The following is a 23,524-nucleotide window of genomic DNA, read 5'->3' as shown; positions in this document are numbered from 1 at the left end:
TATTTCAGGGCCGGCTGGATTCTCTAACAGAAGTGGATGACTCAGGACAGCTAACTATCAAATGCTCTCAAAATTACTTGTCTCTGGACTGTGGTATTACTGCGTTTGAACTGTCTGACTACAGTCCAAGTGAGGATTTGCTCGGTGGCCTGGGTGACATGACCTCTAGCCAGGTCAAAACCAAACCCTTTGACTCTTGGAGCTACAGTGAGATGGAAAAGGAGTTCCCTGAGCTTATCCGAAGTGTTGGGTTACTTTCGGTGGCCACTGACCCCGCCCCTCCCCACCGCAGTGAAGTATCCCTTTCAGCAGATGATGAAGGTGGATGTGAGGAAAACAATGCTTCCACAGTGGAGGAGAAACCAGGCTTAACGCAGGGGACGTTTTCTTCAGTGGAAGCTCTGACAAATACTGTCCAACCCTCTTCTGAGACTGCGAAGCAAGAACCCAGTCCCTCCTCCCAACTTGGAGCAAAGAACCGACAGCCTCCTCCTTGTGAAAATGCAACTCCCAAGCGATCCATCAGAGATTGCTTTAATTATAACGAGGACTCTCCCACACAGCCCACGTTGCCAAAAAGAGGGCTTTTCCTTAAAGAGGAAAAATTTAAGCATAATCTGAAAGGCACTGATGGAAAGAAGCAGATGGTGGATCTGAAGCCTGAGATGAGCAGAAGCACCCCTTCTCTGGTGGATCCTCCTGACAGATCCAAGCTTTGCCTGGTGTTACAGTCTTCCTACCCCAGCAGCCCCTCTGCCTCCAGCCAGTCCTATGAGTGTTTGCACAAGGTGGGGGATGGGTATCTTGAAAACACAGTCAAACGTCACATTAAAGAAATCTCCTCCAGCCTGGGAAGGCTTAACGATTGCCATAATGAGAAACCTCGACTTAAAAAGCCACATAAGACCCTAGAAGAGGTGCCTCCGGGCCGAACACCTAAAAAGGCAACTGGTTCAGGCAAGCAAACAGAAAACCCAAGGAGCTCCATGGTGCCAAATGGAATTCCTTCTGGTACTTCTAAGGCCATAGAGGGGCCAGAAACAGATTCTGCTTCCACATCCTCACTTGAGCCATGTAATCAAAGAAGTTGGAATACCAAATTACCAGTGCAGTCCGAAACATCCAGCTCACCCCCTCTCACTGAAAGCAGCAAGTCCCCTGTTGGCTCAGACAATATCATATCTCCAGAACCCCTTCTTTCAAAACACAAGAGCAAAAGATGTTATTCCTCCTCTCCAAGTCATGTCGCAAAGAACGGTCGGGTTGTGGAGGCCTGGTACGGCTCTGATGAATACCTGGCACTGCCCTCTCACCTTAAGCAGACAGAAGTACTAGCTTTGAAGTTGGAAAACTTAACGAAGCTTCTGCCTCAGAAACCCAGAGGAGAAACCATTCAGAATATTGATGACTGGGAACTGTCTGAAATGAATTCTGACTCTGAGATCTATCCAACGTACCATATCAAGAAGAAGCATACAAGGCTGGGCAGGGTGTCTCCAAGCTCATCCAGTGACATAGCCTCTTCCCTGGGGGAGAGCATTGAGTCTGGGCCCCTGAGTGACATTCTTTCTGATGAGGAGCTGGGTATGCCTCTCTCTGGCATGAAAAAATATACTGATGAGAAGTCAGAGAAAGCTTCATCTTCTGAGAAAAATGAAAGCCATTCTGTCACAAAATCTGCTTTAATTCAGAAACTCATGCAAGATATTCAACACCAAGACAACTATGAAGCCATATGGGAAAAAATAGAGGTACGTTGGTTTAATTAATCCGAATGATTTCTTATCTTACCTGACTTTTGGAAGTAATGCTGGGAAAAGTTCAACTCCCTCCCACCCATTATAAAATGTGCTGCTGTTTTGGGTAAACATACTGATTCCTCACAGAACGAAAAGAAAAAGGCACAATGACACTGTGTTGTGACAGAGTATGCATCATTAGGGACTGCCTTTGTCAACGCGTTGGCTTGAGGTGCCCCTTCCTGGTCTGGAATTCTTTGTTGGCATCGCTCAGACCTAACGCGGCTCCTAAGGAAAGGTGGACCCCTGGGTGGAGTCCAGAACAAAGTAGGACAGTAGCTGTCCCACACCAGGGTCTCGGGAATATGCGAATGGAATATTCCCATGACCCTCAGTGCTTTTTAATGTGTTTGTTCTAACCACAGAGTAGCTTCCATACTTCCATAGCTTCCTCCAATGTTAACTTGCTGTAGAAATAAAGCAGATGGTTCTAATTTGGGGGAAACTTTGTTTTTCTTCAGTCTTCCTCCTCTTCGAGGCCCCTGGTTAATAACCACGCTACTTCTACTTTGTACCATCCGTGAGCTCTGAGATGAGGAGTTGATACTTTGGGTAAATCTGTGCTTTTAGGATGAATTATTAGATGTGGTGAAATCTTTGAGGACAGACATCAAAATTCTCAGGGCCGAGCTTTGTAGTTTAAGATGTGATTTAAGACGCCAGATAAAAGTGTACAGTAGTTCCCTCTTCCCCATGGGGGATGGGTCCCAAGACCCCCAGTGGACACATGAAACTGCAGATGGTGCCGAACCTATGTGCTGCGTTCTTCCTGTACACATTGTACGTGCCTACGATAAAGTTTAACTTGTAAGTTAGGCACAGTGGGATATTAACAACAACAACTAATAATAATACGGAACAATTATAACAGCATACGGTACTAAGAGTTGTGTGAATGTGGTCTCTCTCAGAATGTCCTGTCGTAACCACCCGTGACTTGCAGTAAACGGCTTAGCGCCACGCGTGTTAGGGAATCCCTTGCTAGTGCGCTGGTGCAGGCTCAGTGCTTTCCGGCGTGGCGCATCGCTGCCAGTTGGAGCGTGCCTTCTGTCATGTCTTCCCCCCACAGATTTCATGGTTTCCATCTTAACTAAACACTTACTATGCCCTGGAGTCATAACTTTGGCAGTTTGAGGTGTGACAGCAAAAATAGCATGGATTTCCTCTTCTTCTGCACAATCTCATGGATAGAAGATTTGTTCTTACTGTAGATTTTAGCAACACTGCATCTGATTTTTTCCCTTTTATTTATTAAGTAGAGAACTTTCATCTTTTTATGCAAAGAAAGAACTTTAGGTCACCTCTTTGGCATGTCTGAATTGCCAGCGTCACTACTCTGTGCTTTGGGGCCGTTACTAAGGAAAATAGGGGCGACTGAACACGAGCACTGTGATACCATCACAGCCAGTGTGCTAACCCACGCAGCTGCCGAGTGCCTAAGGGGCGAGCAGCATATTGCGGTGTGGGTACGCGGGACACAGGGGCGATTCACATTCCGGGCAGGATGGGGTGAGATTTCAGCACACTGCTCAGGAAACGTGCGATTTAAACTTATGAGTTGTTTATTTCTGGAATTTTCCGTGTAATATTTTTGGACGACAATTGATGGTGGATAACTGAAACCATGGGAAGTGAAACCGTGAATAAGGGGGGACTATTGTAGTACACGTGGACAGAATAACCCATAAAAAGAAAACAAAGTTACATAAAAAGAAGGGGAAAGTTAATGGCAATATACAATAATATAACATGTATTAATAATTGTTTTCACTAAGTATTTGTTTGTCAAATCCTCACAACAACCCCAGTGTAAACCCCATTTGATGGATGAGGAGACTGAGGCTGAGAGATCAGGCAGTCTGCTCAGGATCCCATGCTAGTACGTCAGTGCTCCCATGCCTCTGCATAAGGAAGGGATCGATACGTACTGCACATAAATACTGTAGTACTGTAGAGAATAAATCACGTCAGGGGAGCCGGGAAGTTCTTGTGAAGAGATGTTGAGCCTTCGGCGGGGCTTTGAAGGATGTGCCAGAAGTTAGACAGAGAGAGGTCTAACGTCTCAGGAAGGTCGGCGTCTCAGGTAGGAGGAGCATGAACTGGAACACAGAGGTAGGAACTGGGAATGAGCATGATAATGGGGGTACATAGAATGCCGTCCCGACCGAAGGTCTGTGATCGGAAAGCCATGGCAGTTCCCATACATTCAATAGACCCTGTTGCCGCAGGCCCCGGTGGCCAGACCAAAGCAATTAGAATTTGTTCCCTGGGTGGGCACCCATGGTAACTTCCTGGAGAGGCACTGCTTGGATCTGCGTCAAGAGCTTTCTAGGCCGTATTCTACTTAAGTCCTGGATGGTAGGAATTTTTCTGATGAAGCTAAGGCAGAACTATAATTAGGAGACTTGCTGAAGGCCTCACAGCTAGTAAATGCAGAGCTATGACTTGAACCCAGAGCCAGCGTACTTGAAACAGTGTAGGCCATGGCCCCCAGGAGCCTTTCTGGCAGGCTTAATTGCCAATAACAGGAAAGATGGTCGAAGCAGCTGTGGTGGTGACCAGTCCAGAGATGCTGGCCTGTGGCAGCCAGTCGAAGGGACTGCTCGCTGCGTTGCGGGATGGGCGAGGGGGGAGGGCTGTTGAAGAAATGAACGGGTTCCAGAAAACTGGTTCTAGGCCTTGCTCGATCATTAAAGCCTGGAGTGGCCCACCGCTACTTATGCTCCATTCTGAGCCTCATCTCTTCTTTTGTAAATAGAGATGTCTTGAGCAGATAATGGCCACAACACTAACTTCTAATGATAGCATCCTTTTATAATTCTACAAAGAGGAATCTAAATTTTCAGCCTGTGAGGCTGGTATATTGTTAACAGAAGGAAACGTTTAGATAACTGGCTTGAGGTGGAGGTAAGGTAGGTAATTTTTTAAAAAATGTGCACCGATACTGAGTATATGGTGAAACTTTGAGGAGGAAGTGTTTTGTGAGAAGTTGGGAACAGTGTCCTGAAGTTGGCCTATAAGGCGAAGGCTGAAGAAGAGCGAGCCCTTTCTCGGCCTGACCTCCTCTCACTGCTTCCGGTGAGGACAGCTGCCCATCCCCAGGTCAAGGGCCTTGAACATCATCCTCTGGTTCTGATCTCCTCCATATAAGCTATTCTACCTGAAAAATATAATGTAACAAGAGAGGGCATTATTTACATCTTCCTTGAATCAGGCAATGTACCTGCAGTAATTTTCTCATAGAATTCTCATGACAACCCAAGGCAGGCTTTATTATCGTGCACTGGCCACTTCTCTTCCTCTCCAGTACTCTCACTGTGGTCCTGGCCACCAGCCGTCACCTCCTGCCTGGGCACCGGTGTGGTCTCCTAAGTGGTCTCTCTGCTTCCACCCTGCTCCCACTATAGTCCGTCCTCAACGCAGCAGCCACAGTGATCCTTTTAAAGCGCAAATCCGATCAAGTCACCTTGCACTGACGTCCATCACTTTCGGAGGTCCCACGTGGACTGGCTCCCTGATTTCCCCTTTGACCTCATTTCCAACTGCTCTTCCCCTTACTCACTTCACTCCATTCCCACTGGCCTCTTTGGTGAAAGCTGAGCATGCCCGGCCTTTAGGATCTTTTCATCTTGCATTCCCACTTCACAATAGGTAATCACTGTTGTGTTTTGTTATGTTCTTTAAGAAGTTCTTTACACATACACAAGTACATGCAAACGTTTATTAAGCTACATTTTAAAACCTGGGAGATAAGTTGCAACCTACCTTCTCTGCAAATAAGAGTGCCTGTTAACTCTGTGAGTTCTTCCCAGGCTCTCAGTCGGGGCTGAGCACTTGCTCAAATGTGGCTGATTTCCTCAGACCCTCTGTGTGGAAAAAGTAATCGAGCATCTCAGGTCTGAGTGCTCAGCTTCCCTGGGAGCTTCTCAAGACTTCAAAATTAAAAGTGGGAAACTAAATCAAGGCATTAAACTAGACCCATTTGTTCCGGTACATTGAAAGAATATATAGAACTGCTCTATGACCCAGAAATTCTGATTCTAGATATTTATCTGAAGCAACCAAAAACACTAATTTGAAAAGATATACACACCCCTGTGTTCACTGCAGCGTTATTTACAACAACCAAGATGTCCATCGATAGATGAATGGAAAAGATGACATGGTACATATATATAGTTGAATAATTACCCAGCAGTAAAAGAATGAAATCTTGCCATTTGCGACAACTTGAGTGGACATAGAGGGTATGATGCTAAGTGAAATGAGTCAGATAGAGAAAAACAAATACCATGTGATTTCACCTATATATGGAATCTAAAGAACAAAATGAACAAACACAATAGAAAACTCACGAGAACATTTTGATGGTTGCCAGATGGGAGGGGAGTTAGGGGCTGGGTGAAAAGGAGAAGGAATGAAGATGTACAAATTGCCAGTTATAATGGCAGTCCTGGGGATGTAAAGGACAGCATAGGGAATACAGTCTGCAATATTGTAATAACTGTGTATGGTGTCAGACGGGTGCTAGACTTATTGGAGTGATCACTTCATAAATTATATAAATGTCTAATCACTATGTTGTACACCTGAAACTAATATAGCATGTCAACTGTAATTGAAAAATAAAAAAAATTCTTAAAAACTAGGAAAAGGAGGGAAAGACATATTTGGAGCAGATGGAATCAAACGGAATGATGAAAAATTAGCGTGATATCTGGATATGTGACATAAATAACAGGGGTTTGCAAACTTTAGTTTATGGGCCACATCTGGCCCAAATGCCTAATTTTTAAAATAATGTTTTGTTGGAACACAGCCGTGCTCATCATCTATGGCTGCTTTTGTGCTGGAATGACAGAGTTGAGTGGTCGTGACAGAGACCAATAACTTACAAACCCAAAATATTTACTACCTGGTCCTTTACAGAAAAAAAATTTGCTGACCTTGCTCTAGAGTGAGGAGGAAGGAGAGGAAACAATTTCTGATCAGCATCTACTGTGTGCCAGGTTCTGAAGTAGGTTCTTTCACCTGATTTGTGTGACAACCCTGTGGAAAAGCTAGTATCGGTCCTGTTTTACAGATGGTGAATCTAAGGCTCCAGTGCTAATGGCTTGCCCAAAGTCACTCTGCTGCTCAATGTCACAGCTGAGATTCCACCTGGGATGTCAGACCTGACTCGGTTTTCTCCTAGAGATACAGTCAAATGCCAGGGGAATTAGACAATAATCCCATATGTAGTAAAATCTGTTTAGAAAACCCGAAACCACTGCTAGCTTAGTAAGTGAGCAGTGCAACTTCTTCCTCACGACCTGGATAGAAATGAGCTGCCTGGTAAGTAGCCACTTGTCCGAGGTGGGAATTATTGGTGCCAGGTTAAGAGCTCTATGATTCCTAGTGGGGACTTGCAGGAAGCAGTGCAGTGTGGTGTCACCTCAGTGAAACCTTTCAGGAGATCTGTCCTTTGAGATATCATGTGAGGTTCATTTGTCATATCACAGGCTTCCTGCTCACACTAAGTTCTGAAAACTCATCCTGCAAGACATGACTCCTTTTGGCTGGACTCACGGGTACCATGCTGATGGACGCATGACATAGCTGATCCCTTTTCCCCCAGTAATAAAAATCTCTTTAAATGCCAGATTACGGAATTTCAACCTATAGTTCCAAGACTCAGCTGTTGTTAGCATTTTATCTCAGAGATATCTGTAACCCGATTTTAAAAACTTTGGAGCAAGCTAAGGTCGTCCTTGCCCACCAGTTATTTCAGATTCAGTGCAGCAAATTTTTAGCTAATTGCCAGTTCTTTGTAGCTAGGCTGTGTAAATGACATTGAAGTCTGCGGTGACAGCACAAGACAGCCACCACTGCTGCTGCCTAGAAGTGCAGCTGGGAAGTGGTCGGTCATACAGGACAACGTGAACGCAGAAGATGCATGGTCCTGGGATGGCCTTGACACTGATTTCTGTATTCCTTTTTCCAAGAGATTAAAATGGTCCAGACAGGACCCATCCTATCTTTCACCCTCATTTTGACCTTATGTCGACACGTCAATATTACCACACTAATGGTGGAAATCATTAAATATGTTGTCCTGAGTTCTCTTTTCCTTTTTTCATTGTGGTAAAAAACCCCCAAAACCAAAAAAACACGTAACATAAAATTTGCCATTTTAACCACTTTTCAAGCATACAGTTTAGTAGTGTGAACTATGTTCACATCAGTGTGAAACAGAGCTCCAGAACTTCTTTATTGTATAGATCTGAAACTCTACCCACTACACAGCAACTGCTCTTCCCTTCTCCCCGGCCCCTGGTAACCACTCTACTTTCTTTTTTATGAATTTGACTGCCTTAGATGCCTCTAATAAGTAGAATCATACGGTATTTGTCCTTTTGTGACTGGCTATTTCACTTAGCATAACGTCCTCAAGGTTTATGCACATTTCAGCACATGACAAGATTTCCTTTTCCTTAAGGCTGAGTAATATTCCACTGCGTGTGTACACCGACTTCTGTTTGTCCGTGTACGCGAGGGTGGTGATTGGCTTGTTTCCCCTCTTGGCTATTGTAAAATCTGCTGCTATGAACACGGATGTGCAAATATCTCTTCAAGGCCCTGTTTTCAATTCTTTTGGGCATTTACTCAGGAATTGGATTGCTGGATCATACGTGGTTTTATTTTTAATTGTTTGAGAACTCTCCATACCGTTTTCCATAGTAGTGCTTCCATTTACAATGCATACAACAAGAGTGTATAAGAGTTCTAATTTCTCCACATCCTTACTAATATTTGCTATTTTCTGTTTGTTTGTTTTTTTAAATAGTTGCCCTCATAGTGGGTGATATCTCATCATGGTTTTGGTTTGCATTACATTGGTAATTAGTGCTTAGTGATGTTGAGCATCTTTTCAGATGCTTATTGGCCATTTGTGTATCATCTTTGGAGAAATGTCTATTCAAGTCCTTCACCCATTTTAAAATGGGGTTATTTGAGTATTTGTTGTTGAGTTGAAGGAATTCTTTATATATTCTGTATATTAACCTGTTGTTACATAAATGTTTGGCAAATATTTTCTCCCACCCTACAGGTTACCTTGTCACTCTGTTTATTGGGTCCTTTTTAAAAAAAAAATTAATTAATTTATTTTTTAGAGAGAAGGGAAGGGAGGGAGAAAGAGAGGGAGAGAAACATCAGTGTGTGGTTGCCTCTCATTGCCCCCGACTGGGGACCTGACCCACAATCCAGGCATGTGCCCTGACTGGGAATCAAACCCACAATCCTTTGGTTTGCAGGTCGGCACTCAGTCCGCTGAGCCTCACCAGCCAGGGCCATTGGGCCCTTTGATGAACAAAATTTTAAGTACGATCTAGTGCCATTTGTTTATTTTTTGCTTTTGTTGCCCATGCTTTTGGTGTGATCCGAAAAATCATTGCCATGTCCCATGTCATGAAGCTTTTGCTCTGCGTTCTAGGAGTTTTGTAGTTTTAGGTCTTAGGTTTAGGTTTTTAAACTCTCTTATTTTATCTCAGTGTGATTACCTCTTATGTTTTAAAGATCTCTCTCCAGACTATCCTGTAGGACAGGATACAGCCTCAAGGCTAGAGCTAAGTTATCTTCTGGAATTTGTGTCCTAAAAAAAAAAAAAAGAAAAACACTTGGCAATTTGTGATTTGACTAAGTTGCACTGAAACACAGCTGTATCTTTCTTTTTTTGCATATTTTATTTATTTTTTATTATATTTTATTGATTATGCTATTACAGTTGTTCTGATTTTTCCCTCTTTGCCCCCCTCCACCCAGCAACCCTCACTCCCTCAGGCAATCCCCCCACCCTTGTTCATGCCCATGGGTCATGTGTGTAAGTTCTTCAACTACTCCATTTCCTATGCTGTACTTTATATCTCCAAGGCTATTCTGTAACTACCTATTTATACTTCTTAATCCCCTCACCTGTCATCCATTCTCCCATACCCCAGTCCCATCTCTTTATGTTTAACCTTTGATAGTTTAATTATGATGTGTCTTAGAGTGGGCCTCTTTGCACCCATCTTGTTTGGGACTCTCTCTGCTTCCTGAACTTGCATGTCTCTTTCCTTCACCGAATTAGGGAAGTTTTCCTTCATTATTTTTTTCAAATAGATTTCCAATATCTTGCTCTTTGTCTTCTCTTTCTGACAACCCTATGACTTTAATGGTGGAATGCTTAAAGTTGTCCTACGGGCTGCTTACACTATCCTTGTTTCTCTGGATTTCTCTTTTCTTCTTGTTGCTCTGATTGGTTGTTTTTTTGCTTCCTTGTGTTCCAAATCATTGATTTGATTCTCAGCTTCATCTGCTCTACTTTTGTTTCCCTATGAATTCTTTTTTATTTCAGTTGGTGTATACTTTGTTTCTGACTGGATCTTTTTATGCTCTTAAGGTCCTTACTAAGTTCCTTGAGCATCCTTATAACTAGTATTTTGAACTCTGCATCTGATAGATTGCTTATCTCCATTTTGTTTAGCTCTTTATCGGAGTTTTAATCTGTTCTTTTATTTGGACCATGTTTCTTTGTCTCCTCATTTTGGTAGCCTCCCTGTGTTTGTTTCTGTGCGTAGGTAGAGCTTCTTTGACTCTGTGTCTTGGTGATGTGGCCTACTGTAGTAGGTGTCCTGTAGGGTCTAGTGCCACAACCTACCCTGTGAACCAAACTGGGTTCTCAAGATACACCCAGGACACCTACTACATTTATGTGGGCTGAGTACATCCTCCTCTTATAGTTGAAGCTTGGTTGCTGTGGGCAGATCAATGGGAGGGATTTACCCAGGCCAGTCAGCTGCAAGGACTGGCTGTGACCACTTACCACCAATCTCCACCCTCTATGCAGGATCAGCTGTGCAGGAGCAGGGTGGTGGTGCTCTGACATGGTCTGTAGCTGTCCACTGGTTGTACAGGCTTTGGGGTTTCCTGGGCAGTGCAGGAAAAGTCGTTCCCCACCTATGTTCTGCTTGGGGCCACCCTGCCTGAGTTATTAAGCAATCTGAGATGGCTGCTACCTGTGCTGGGCTTGGAGATTCCCAAGCAAAGCCAAACTGTGAATCTAGGTTGCTAGTTCCAGGCCTGGGCCTCACTGAGGCCAGCTGCTGCTTGTTTGAAAGGATTTAGGACACTGTGAAGCCTGAGCCAAGACCATTCATATGGAAAAGCAGCTTGGGTGGGCCATAAGTTGGGTGGGGCAGAATCTCTGGGGATCTACAAGGCAGGCCAAACAGTGTTAGCCAGGTTGGTGGAATCGTAGATATGGCACCAGTCTGCTGGCTCTGTGGAAGGAGGGCCCAGAAAAGGGACAATGGCCTCTGCTCACCTTGACGCCAGACACCTCAGCCTTCCCCTGCATGTCACTGGTGCCCCTCAAGCCACCTTTCCAGGGCCAGAGCCCAGAAGGAGTTTGTCTGAGTAGGTGAGTCCATGCATGGGTTCTTTAAGAGGAATTGCTTGGGGCTTCAGCAGTTTTATTCCACCAACTCAATCCCTGCTGGCTTTTGCAGCCATAAGTTGTGGGGACTTATCTTCCTGGTACTGGAACCCTGGACTCGGGGTCCTGGTATGTGTCTGGGACTCCTTGCTACCAGTATATCCCTCCTGAATCTTTATCCACCACATGTGGATATGGGACCGGCCTATTTCGTGTCTTCGTCCCTCCTACCAGTCTGGGTGGACGTGGTTTCTTTAATTCTGGAGATGTCAGACTTCTATTAAAATCTATTTCTGTAGGTTCTGAGTGATGGTTCTCTATTTTAGCTGTAATTTTGTTGTGGTTTTACGAAGAAGCAAGCCATGTCTGCCTATGCCACCATCTTGACAGAAAGTCCTGTATCTTCCTTTATTCACCCCAAAGAAACTTATAATCAAAGTCTACTATTAATTCAGTTCTTACCTGCCTTTGATATTTCTTTTATATCAACGGTGTGCCAGTGCTCTGAGTGTTGGTGGAGTGGTAGTCTGCTCCTAGGTGATGATAATGATCTCTTAAGAGGATCCTATGAGATAGGAAGCATTTTAAGATTACTAGATTCCACTGTTCCCAGTGGCATTTTATTTTGCATGTGTCTTCTCTTTCACAGTTAGTCTTCCCCTTGTCTCTGAATTCTCTCTTTTTTTTTTACATTTTTTTCTCTCATTCCTTTTTCTTTACTTTTCTTATGGACTGTATAGATTTCACTCTATTTTCTTTTTAAAATTTCCTCCCCCAAGAGTATCTTCCACTTTCTTCTTCTAATGCTGTCCTAGAGAGTCTCAGATTCCAAATATAAGAACACTATGAGTTGGTTCTCCCATCACCATTCAAGCTTGAACCATTGATCTCTTTTTGCATTTCTTAGTCTTAGAAATATGTATTCAGAGAGTTCGGGAATTGTTTAGATGCAAGAATAAAGAAAACACAAATTTAGTTTAAATATATAGGAAAAAACAGATTCTTAAATAATTCGGCAGGCTTAACTTTGTAATTAAAAATGGAAGATTTAGAGCCCTAAATGATCACACATTGAACATGAGTTGATAGTTCAGATGAACAAGAGGTATAATAGCAGAATGCCATAGGAACTCCGAATACTCTATGTCACATGTGGCAAACACAAGGCCAGTGGACCGAGTCCAGGCCTCCACCTTGTTTTGTCCGGCCTGACACCTTGTTTCTACCCAGCGGCAGTGCCGAGCTCCTTGCCCCTAGCTAAGGAGTAGTTAAATTTATGCAGTCCTAAAATTACATTCAGCCCTTTGAAGGCAACTGCAAGGCTGATGTGGCCCCTGGTGAAAGTGAGTTTGACACCCCTGTTCTCTACTATACACAATCTAGAACTTAAGATGTATATGACAACATAATTCTAGCTTCTGTGCCTACTAAGCACCAACATTTGATAAGCACCAAGTGGAAAGTCACACAATGGGAGAACAAAGGAAGCCAGATAATAACAAAAGTAGCTAGACAAAGCATCACAGAAAGGGGACTATTTGAGCTGGGCCTTTAGGGAGAATTTAGATAGCGAGAATTTAGATAGCGGAGAAGAGGAGGTAGAATGTTAGTGACAGAAGCTTTGACATAAGCCAAGTTTGAGGGCAAAAGTATTCACGGTATGTTTGAGAAATAGTAAAGAGAGATGCTGGCTATTTTGTAGTATAGGCTAGACCTCTATAAACAAAGAAATCTCAAAATGCAATAAGATAGACTTTTCCTCTCACATAACAAAAAGTAAGCAGATAGCCCAGGGAAGACAGAGGCCATTTAGGGATCCAGGTGCCTTCTCCTTGTTGCTCTTATATTACTGTGGCTCAGCAGGACTGCAGCTTTGTTGCAGCTCACCGAAAGAGGGAACGGGAGAGCACCCAGCTCTCCTTAAAGATATGACTTGGAAGTTGCCCATATCACCTCTGTTCTTATCCCCTTGGCCCAGACTGTCATATGACATCACTTAATTGCAAAGGAGTTCGGGAAATGACCTCTAGGCTCTGAACACTGGGAGGGAGATGTCTCTTAAACCAGCTGCTAGTGAGAATGGGAGTTTGTTGAAGGGAAGGGGAATATAAAGTTAGAAACAATAGGGCCAAAATATGATGGACCTGAATTGCTAGTGTTTGCATAGCACAGTCATAAAATAAATACCTGCCTAGCAAATGCGTGAACAAATGAGTGAGTGAATGGAATGTTATCATTCAGTTTGAACTTTATCCCCTAGGCTAGGAGTTACAAACTAAAATGACTCGAAGAGGGTCAGACAGGTGATATAAATGAGTCACACAGCCAAGTGTGAGTGGGGAGTGCTAGGGGCTGCACCACTGGAGAGTGAGTGCCCTGTGTAAAGGGAGGCCACTAGCCCTGGTCAGGTGGTTCAGTTGATTGGAGTGTCATCTCATAAACCAAAGGGTTGCAGGTTCAATCCTCAGGTCAGGGCACATACCTAGGTTGTGGGTTCGATACCCTGTCAGGGCATGTATGGGAGGCAACCAATGGATGTTTCTCACACTGATGTTTCTCTCAAGTCCATAAAACATATCCTTGGGTGAGGATTAAAAAGTTAAAATAAATAAAGGGCAGCCACTGTTCAGCTCCTGGTGACTGTTGCATGGAATGTGGGTCCTGTGTGGCAAGATCTTGCAATTTAAAGAAAAAGAAGTAGGAAAGCTTCGTTTTATGTGACATCTCCCAATTTTTAAACATTTGGTCTGAACAATTTTAAAACAAGCCAAATAAAACACATTTATAAGGTCGATCTGGCCTTCAAGTCGCTAAATTACAATCTTTGTGAACATGAGGAACTGCTTAAAATTTTGGCCCCGACAGGAGTTGCTAGTTTAAAGGTTAATCTGTAATGGTTTGCTGGATACTCCTCTAGCTCAGTGGTTTTGATTGTAGCCGCACATTATAATCACTGGGGAGCTTTGAAAAAATCCCAACCTCAGGCTCCACCCCAGACCAATGAAGTCAGACTCTGCAGCTGTGGGTATTTCATAAAGCTTTCCAAACAGTTCTTATGTGCTGTCAAGGCTGGGAGCTAATGCTCTAAGGCTGATTTGGAAGGTTAGTGCAGTAGCCTGCATGTGTGGTAAAAGGGTCTGAACTGTGGTTTTGGAAGCGGACCTACGAAAGAGGAAAGAGATAAAAGTGAAAGACATTGTAAAGGACAAATCAATAAAAATTTGTGGCTTTTTAAAAATCAAGAGTGGAAGAAAAGGTTCAAAAGAGTTGAGATTTCTTGCTGAGATCGGGGCCCAGGGAGATGTAAGGAATTTAATATATGGTTCCCAGGGACATGAGATTAAGATACACAGTGGATGAATGGGAGAAAAGTAAATGTTATCTTACATGCAAATGATTGGCCAAATCCAAGTTGAGAATTCTAAATTCCCATAACATTAAAAAAAAAATAAGGCTACTCAATTCTTTTAAAGGATAATCTTTTGTGTATATATTATTTGTTGCAAGCCAGGGAAAACCTACAAATTAATATTGCTAATAGATTTGTTCAGACAGTATGACAAGGTCATTGCTCAAGGTTGAGGGAAAAAAACCAAAGGAATTGAGGGCAAATTCCTTCCTGGTTAACATACCAGGCCTGTCTTTCTGGTCAGTTTGGTTTCAGCAGAGCCTCAGTGGCGTCTTGAGGCTTTATCAATGATGACTTACCACCACCTTGAGGCTGTATGCTGTCACTGCAGCTAGTTTTCAGCTTCTGAAATGTTGGGTTGGCCAAAAAGTTTGTAATGTTTTTTCCGTAAAATAAAAGACACATTTTTCATTTTTACCAGTAACTTTATTGATTTTGAAATTTTGAGTATGTTGGCTATCTCCCACTATTGGCTTCTAGTGGGGAGGCCAGGGGTGCTGCTAAACATCTTCCAATGCATGAGACAGCCCACAGCAAAGAATTATTTGGCCGAAACATCAATGATACCAAGAAAATTTGCAAGACACTTTTGACGTGTTCAATCAGTCACAGCACCTTGTCCATACAGTACACAAATCTTTTTTTGCATTTCAGTTGTTTTTACCTTTCTTGAAAAAACAAAGCATAATACACAGAAAATGTTACATATTTTCTTCCATCCTCAATATTAAAATGGCTGCACTAAAATTCAGTAATTTTGATAAGTTTCTTAAAAGTGCACGCTGATACGACAGCTGTCACAATACAATCTAACAAAATTGTTTTGAATGAAGTTAAAGACAACTAAGCACTACTAGAGCCATTGTAAAGAAAAAATGTAATTAACTTTTTGGCCAGCCCAATATATAGGGAAGGCGCAGTTTTTTGTATGAAGTTTTAAACATTAAGATGAGAATAGTTGTTATTTTCTTGGTATGGAGAGGCTACATGATTAAGTAATATTTTGTTGTATCAAGATGATGATAGTGCCTAACCATATTTGACAGCAACTGTTTTTATAATGAAAACCAAAAGAGGAGTGAACTCAGTGTTGCAGTTCCAAATTCAACAAAATGATTATTAGGACACTAGTGAATTCTTCTTCATACTCGTCTAAAGTAATGTCTGTGCATTAGTGGTAGGATATTTGGGAACGATGGCAATCAAGGAAACAAAACCAAACCTTAACATTTATTGCCCACGTATAACATGTTATGCAAAATGCTGAGAGGTGTATTCACTTAACACGTTATCACATTTAATTATCAAGAAAAATAATCCTCCTTGATGTGGACACTGCTATTGTAACCCCGTTTTACCACTGAGGAGAAAGACACAGGGACGTTAGTAATGACTCGAGAATACAGGACTTGAAGACGGGAGCTTTGGGCTCAGTTCACAACCCCCCATTTTTTAGTTATGAAAACTTGAATCAGTCACTAAAAGGTTACTGTTTAAGTCTCCCAGTCTTTACATGGAATGTTAATTATGTTTGTCACGCTGGTGCACAGATTATTGTAGGAAATTACAAAGATCAAAGGCTTCTTGTAACCTCCAAAGACTACATAAGTAATAGTCTTCTAACTTTCTATGAATCCAGGGTATTAGCACCAATAGTAGAAAGAGCTGGAATAAGAGTCTTAAATCTGCCTCTAAGTAGCATTGTGACTGTGGTAACTTAACTTCCTAAGCCTCGGTTGTTAGAAATTAATAATAAAGAAACTGAGCGGGATGTCCTATAATATACTCCTCAGTTCTGAAATTTTAGGAGAGATTGACTATGAGGCATATCTAAGAGAAGGGACATTTTTCTATAAAATACCCACTGGAATATATCACTTCAGTGTGGTTGGCTTTCTGTCCTGTGGACTTCTGGGTGAATTCCTCTTGGAAGATCCTAATGGTGAGTGAGCGGGAGGCTGTGACATTAATGAGCCTGGAGGTATGAAACCATTCATGCTGCTGTCCTAGCACTGTCCTGTGAGAAGAACAGACATCCTAGAGGAATTCGTGGCCTGGCTAGAGTTTGTAAGATGCCAAAAGACCAGGGATAATGGTAACAGCAAACACATGAGTAACCAAGTAAGAATTATAGGTGTATATATAGATTAGCCTGAATTTATAGCAAAAAGGATCAGCTAAAGGAAGCAGATCAGAAACATTCACGGTGGCAGATTTGCTGTTATCATGTCTTAAAAATACCTGTCAGCATTACTGTTTGTGCTCTGTTCAGGTAGTAGAGGGGAAATCATCCCACAAGGCGGGTTCTGTGTCAGGGTGATTCGTGAGGTCGGACCACGTCTGAGGCGGTGCGTCTCACCCTATGAAGATCATTGGCCAGGAGCTTGCATGGTGAACAAGTAACTACCCAGGAAAGGTGCTGCCTGTCATTGAGGCCCAGGTTTTCTATCTTTCAGGGGGTGAGGCCCCATGCTGTACTTTTTAGGGAGCCAATGGCTCCAGCATTTGCCTTCCTTATTTATCTAGGAATAAAGGAAGTTGTTATTTTCTTTTCAATGCTTTTAAGATAATCAAACTAGAAAGTTGTCACTTATAGGTAGTGCTCTGATATTTCCGGGTTTGTCTGTAGAGTATTCAGCTCTACTCAAGAGAGAAGGTGAGTGTGCGTGAAGGGGAGAGGAGGGGGAAGGGGAGAGTGAGAGCGAAGAGCGAGAGAGGGAGGTGTGCGTCACAACTGGCCATCTGGTACTCTTGCTTTTTCTTCCTCCCTGAGCCCATCACCTTATAAAAATAAAGCTAATAAGTTGAGCTAATAAAAATATTTTGTTTTGTTTTCTCTATGTTTTTTATAACATAGAAAAGACTATTTGTACTCTTCCAAAATAAAGTTTCATTAAACAAGATCAGTTTTCCTGATCTTGTCCCCACTGCGTCTTTGGTTTTATGTTGTTGGATGCATGCCTTTGTGGGCAGGAGACCCCAGCTGACCCTTGAACATACAGGTTTGAACTGCATGGTGCACATATATGCAGATTTTCTTCTATAAACATACAGTTGGCCTTCTGTATCTGCAGATTCAACAAACTGTGAATTAAAAACAGTATTTTTGATCTGTGGTTGGGAATCTGTGGATGCGGAAAGCTGACTTAAGTTCTATGTGGATTTTTGATTGCGTGGAGGTCAGCACCCCTAACCCACACATTGTTCAAGGGTCAATTGTATTGACCAGAGTCTCCTTAATGGGATACAGAGCCCATGAAAAATCATATTGTGCCCACTCCTCTCTTTAGACACACTTTCATGTAAGGGAAATAAGATAAGACTGGAAAGAACTCCAAGACTAGCCTTGTTCCAGGCACCACGATTATGAACGTTCAGAAAAGCAGCAGATGGAACTCTATGGCAAAGGAAAAGGTGCGTTTAGTAGGAAGAGATTTTGGGAGACATCAACAGGTGCGGGGTTTTTGTGGAGCTGGGTGGCGTGGAGCATGCAGGCTCTCCAGCCATGTTGCCAAAGCCCTAGTGCCCCCGTTACCACTTACCACCTATGTTACCTCGAGCAAATGACTTGACCTCTTTGTGCCCTGGTTTTGTCCCCTGTAAAATAGGATTGAAAGTGTGTCTTCCATGTAGAGTTGTTGTGATGAGTAAACGGGTTAAAATATGTAAAGGGCTGACAGTATTATCTGACATGTAGTAAGCGTTTATCAAATGTTAGCTCCTGTGGTTGTTACTGTTGGCATTCTTACTGATATGGGGGCAGAGGGGTTGGGCCATGCTGCTCCTTCTGTACAGTACAGATGCCTCTGGCGTTTCGGAATTCAATGCTACCACCCTGTTTTCTCCTCCCCCTTCAGCCATGTGCTCTGTTTGATCACAGTGTCCTTCATGCCTCACAATAGTTAAGATCACCTCTCCCCCTTCCTGGGGCTGGTGATGGTCACCCTACATTCCTGCACCCTCTTCTCTGTGAGACTCTGGGTCTCCTGCCTTGACGGATGATTCTCATGTTGTATTAGAGATAATTCTCCTCTAATTGGCCCAATAATTTTAGTCAATGCACTCCCCTGACAGCTTAGGAAGTTTATGTAAGGGAATTTATGCTATGAATATCTGTTCAAACAAACACAAGCAACCTTCTAATTTATAATATTGTCACACAACAACCTTATAAATAATATGTACTTACTTATAATTTTTATTTACATATATTATCTTTATAATTATGTACTTATAAATAATAATCCCACAGCACTTATAACCAGAGGGAAGGTCATTACAATATATTCTGGGAAGTAAAAGGAAGGGCCTCCAGTAGGTTTAGAAATGTCCCTCAAACCACTGACTCCTGAAGACAGGAACATTTTAAAAGTGGGTTGGAAAGTCGGCAATGGGTTGGGATGATTTGTTGGGAGAGGAGCATACAGCTAAAAGAATGCCAGTCTTTTCACTATTTTTTAAAACGTAGTTTTAAAAAACAATAATATGTGTGATGTTAAGATTTAATAGATTACTATTCTTATAAATAAATTAATTAACAAATAAAAGGAGCCTTGAGAGTAAACGCTTGAGAACCGCTGACCCGCATCATCACGCACCACACCGCGATGTTGTCCCTGTGCTCTGAAGTCTGTAAGAAAGCAGTTTAAGTCATTTATGTGTGAGCTCCAGGCCTTAACGCAGTGTCTGATATGTAGCAAGCTCTCAATGAATAATTACGAATAAAGGCCTAATACACATGTGTGCATGTGTACACACCCATGGAGTTTGAGCAAAAAGGCAATTCAGTCTTTCCTTCAGCTAGCCTAATGCTACTCAACCTAGGTAGTTTATACCATTAGCTAAACCAATAGTACTCTCATGTTTTATGTAACTCTTAAAAACTCTAATTCTTTTTTTGAATTCTAGAAATTTTGCCCAGAGGAGGTCCCAGAATACTTTAAAGTGAACAATTAAAACTTTCTTCTTGAGGACAAAAACCTGAGATCTTTTGGCTGAGCTTCCTATTGGTTATCTGTGAAGTACTCAATCTTTCCCAGCCTCAGTTTCCTCGTCTGTAAAATGGGAGGCATTGAGCTAGATGGTATCTAAGGGCCTTTTGAAGACTGGGCCTGTGCTTCTGAGGTGCATGGGAACCCTTCTTCTTTTCTCTTTTGCAAGCAGGTGCAGTTTGGTAGCACTGTTTCCTGTCTTCCTGGCCCCAGTGATAGCGCAGCAGCTGAGTTGTTGTTGCCCTTTAGGGACTCACGGCCCTGAAGCTCTCTGGTAAAAAGTTCGCTATTTTGTTGCTCATTCAGTGTGATAAACTCTCCTCATGGAATTCCACTTTTTTCTAAAAATATTAACTTTGTTATTACTACAGAACTATATGGTCCCTAGAGAAAAGTTAGAATGTTTAGGTAAGTAACTCGACAATCACAGGTAATCTTTTGAACAACCTTGGCATTCTACAAACAATCCCATCTAACCATGTGCATTTTTGTTTCAGATATTTGATTTACGAGGAGGTCTTACTTAACAGGAAAGTATTTAGATCTAAACACAGGAATGTGACATTTTCAGCTCTGCACTTCAGTGTTGAAGAATCGTACTATGGACATGTTGGGAAATGGGGTTTATTAAAAGTGAGTGCTATCCACAACAAGGTTGGGGGAGACTTTGCACTGTAGAAAAAGAGAAGGAATAGGAAGGGAGAGAGAAGAGGAGAGGAAGGGAGGGGAGCAAAAGAAAGGAGAGAGGAATGGAGAACAAGAGAGGTGAGAGGTTAGGAGAAGAGGAAAAGAGGAAAACGGCAAAATAACAGTAATCAAGAAGGAGAGAAGAAAGAGGGACTGAAAAGAGGGCATAGCCCTGGCTGGTGTGGTTCAGTGGATTGAGTGCAGGTCTGTGAACCAAAGGATCACTGGTTGGGTTTCCCAGTCAGGGCACATGCCTGGGTTGCAGGCCAGGTCCTCAGTAGGGGGCACATGAGAAGCAACCACACATTGATTTTTCTCATCCTTTCTTTCTCCTTCCTTTCCCCTCTCTCTAAAGATAAGGAAATAAAATCTTAAAAAAAAAAAAAGTGTGTAGGACCTTTAAAAAAAAGAGAGCACAGAGTATAGGGAGAATTATCTAAAACAGGTGTCTGTGATGGGGATGGTTGAAGCTGGGGGGGCAAAGCATGAGTATCGGTGGATGTTACTGGCCTTTGTTTTCCTCTCTGCGACCCTCTTGGGAGTAAGCCTGGTTAGAAAGGCAGTATTGTGTAGTAGTTCAGAGCTTGGACACTGAAACAAAATTACTTAATATCTATTTAATGGCTTTATGACCTTTAATGAATTACATAACTCTTCTCTGCTTCAGTCTCTTTATCTATACAATAGAGAAATTAGTGCAGATTAAATGATTACTTAAGTTATTAGAAAAATAACTAGTAGATAGTAAGCACCCAAATATTGTTATTTATAATACTGGATAGGAAAAATCTACAGTTAAGGCATTAAACTATCATAATCCTAAATTCTAAGGTGTGAGCATCTCAGATTCTTGTTTGGGATTTAGAGGCAGATAAAGATGATCTCACTTTAATTTTATCTTAAAATTAAATTTTAATTTGTATCTCTCCAATGATTAGTGTTGTTGAGCATTTCTTCATATGTCTGTTGACCATCTGTATGTCCTCCTTAGAGAAGTGTCTATTCCGGTCCTTTGCCCATTTTTTTAATCGGGTCGTTTGTCTTCCTGGTGTTTAGTTGTATAAATTCTTTATACATTTTGGAGATTTACCCTTATCAGATATATCATCGGCAAATATGTTCTCCCATTCAGTGGGTTTCCTTTTCGTTTTGTTGATTGTTTCCTGTGCTATGAAAATGCTTTTTAGTTTGATATAGTCCCATTTGCGTATACACGTAACACACAGACTCACACAGCACTGTAGTGATAGCCGGAGGGAAATCGGGACGGGGCAGGTGGAGATGCGCAAAGGGGTAGGGAGTGGACAGAAGGAGGCTTTGCTTGGGGGGATCGCTGCACAGATGCAGTGTGTAGATGTTCTTTTATTGAGTTACATGCTTGAAACCTGTATGGTTTTGCAAACCAAAGTCATCCTAATAAATTAAATTATTAATAATAATAATAATAATAATAATAATAATAAAAGATGATATGATCTGCTCCTCCAGTGCTTCTGGAGGACGAGGGTGCTGGGGTCGAGTCAGCTACAGTAAGTGAGTAAAGCTTCAGGGCAGTCAGACTACCCAGCAGGATCCCCAGCTTCACTCCGACAGCTGTATTGAGCTCGCCTGTGCTTCCTTGTCTCTAAAAAATGGAGGGTCTGGGGCTCTTAGAGCATAGGCTTGTCTTAGGGATTAAATAACTTCCTGACACATAAGTGCTTGATGAATATTAACCTACTATTATTTCTCATGCATTAATCACTTCTATTTTTAATAGACTTTGGTGATATGCATTTCATTTGTGCTTTGCCCTTAAAATTGTTGATCATTTCTTTTTAAAGACCAACAGGGAGCAGCTGAACGCAAAGGCTGTCGGTTTGAGGAAGAAGCCCTTTCTCTTTATGACAGTCAGGGGTCTTTCTGGATTCTTCTTTTCTCCGTTGAAACCACTGTCAACAGCATTTGAAGGAATTGGGGATCCAGCTCAGTGTATCCATCTACATGATACTGAATTCTGTGTAGAACTTCCCACCTGGTCACTTTTTGATACTGTTCTATGCCCCCTTTGCTTTCTCTTTCCAACTGACAGCCTTATAACTTTATTTTAGGATAATCTTATCAGGAATATTTTATATTCTAAAGATACCCCATTTAACCTTTAGAAAGAAGCTAAATATTTCATAAAACATTTCAGTATTTCAGTTTTCTTATGGAATCAGAGCTAAAACTGCATTAAACCATTTCATTTTCTCTTTAATCTTTCTTTTAAAAGCCACACAACCATATCCTTCCTTCTGTCAATTCCTCATACGGCTTTGGACGTTGTAGGCAGAAATGTGGGTGCATGTGTGAGGTGGTGGAGTCCAAAGCACCACTTTTTGTCTTGAGCGTCTGGGGCTTAAGTGCGTTAAGTACATAGACGCATGGTTGGGGAAGGCTGATTGCATTTGGATGCTATTATGTAAAAATCTAAGTGAGTCATTTTGTGTAGGAACTCTGCATAAAAATTCACAAAAAATGGGAGATTAAATACATATATATTGGTATATATATGTATATACACATGTATGTATTAATAGATATAAAATCTCAGTGTATAATTTCGCTTCTAAACTGAGTTCTAATTTTACTAACTAAGCCTAAATAAAGCTTCCTTGTGGGTAGGGTAGGACTGCGATTACTCATTGGTAGCCATTGCCAATGCAATGACGGTTCAGAGCGTGTGTATCATTTTGAAAAGTTAGGCCCGATTATTCTTAAACTTGTGCCTGTGAATAGAGACATGTGATGCCCTTCAGACCTACCGATGGAATAAGGAGGCAGGGAAATCATTGCTAACTTGCAGGCTCAGCTGCTGTCCCCTCCATGCTGCCTCCCTCCTCCGAATGCCCAGAGCAAGTGGTGCCACCTGGGTGTGGGGACGTTTCTCATCCCTCTCCCCTGCAGTGCCTAGCACAGTGCCGTGTGGTGAATAATCAATATTATGTATTTATTTAATTGAATTTATTGGGGTGACATTGGTTCATAAAATTATATAGGTTTCAAGTGCACAATTCTGTAACACATCATCTGTGTATTGGATTGTATGTTTGCCACCCCATCAGGTCTCCTTCCATCACCATTTATCCCCCCTTTACTGTCTTCTACCTCCCCCACCCCACTTTCCCTCAACAGTATCACCACACTGTTGTCTGTGTCT

At 42.1% G+C, this 23,524-nt stretch overlaps 1 protein-coding gene across 3 annotated transcripts in view; it reads left to right on the top strand.

Moving 5' to 3' along the window:
• The window catches only part of AKAP6 (A-kinase anchoring protein 6), a 476,021-nt gene that overhangs the window by 199,097 nt on the left and 253,400 nt on the right, over positions 1 to 23,524 (top strand). For all 3 annotated transcript variants that reach the window (XM_045188183.3, XM_045188177.3, XM_053928192.2), the window contains exon 4: positions 9 to 1,751. In XM_045188183.3, the coding sequence (XP_045044118.2) occupies positions 9 to 1,751 (1,743 nt within the window). The remainder of the gene's footprint in view (positions 1 to 8; positions 1,752 to 23,524) is intronic.

The sequence above is a fragment of the Desmodus rotundus genome, chromosome 7 (assembly GCF_022682495.2).
Source record: "Desmodus rotundus isolate HL8 chromosome 7, HLdesRot8A.1, whole genome shotgun sequence".
NCBI classification, from domain to species: Eukaryota; Metazoa; Chordata; class Mammalia; order Chiroptera; family Phyllostomidae; genus Desmodus; species Desmodus rotundus.
Note: the sequence above shows the minus strand (reverse complement) of the source record. Positions and strands in the feature narration are given on the sequence as shown.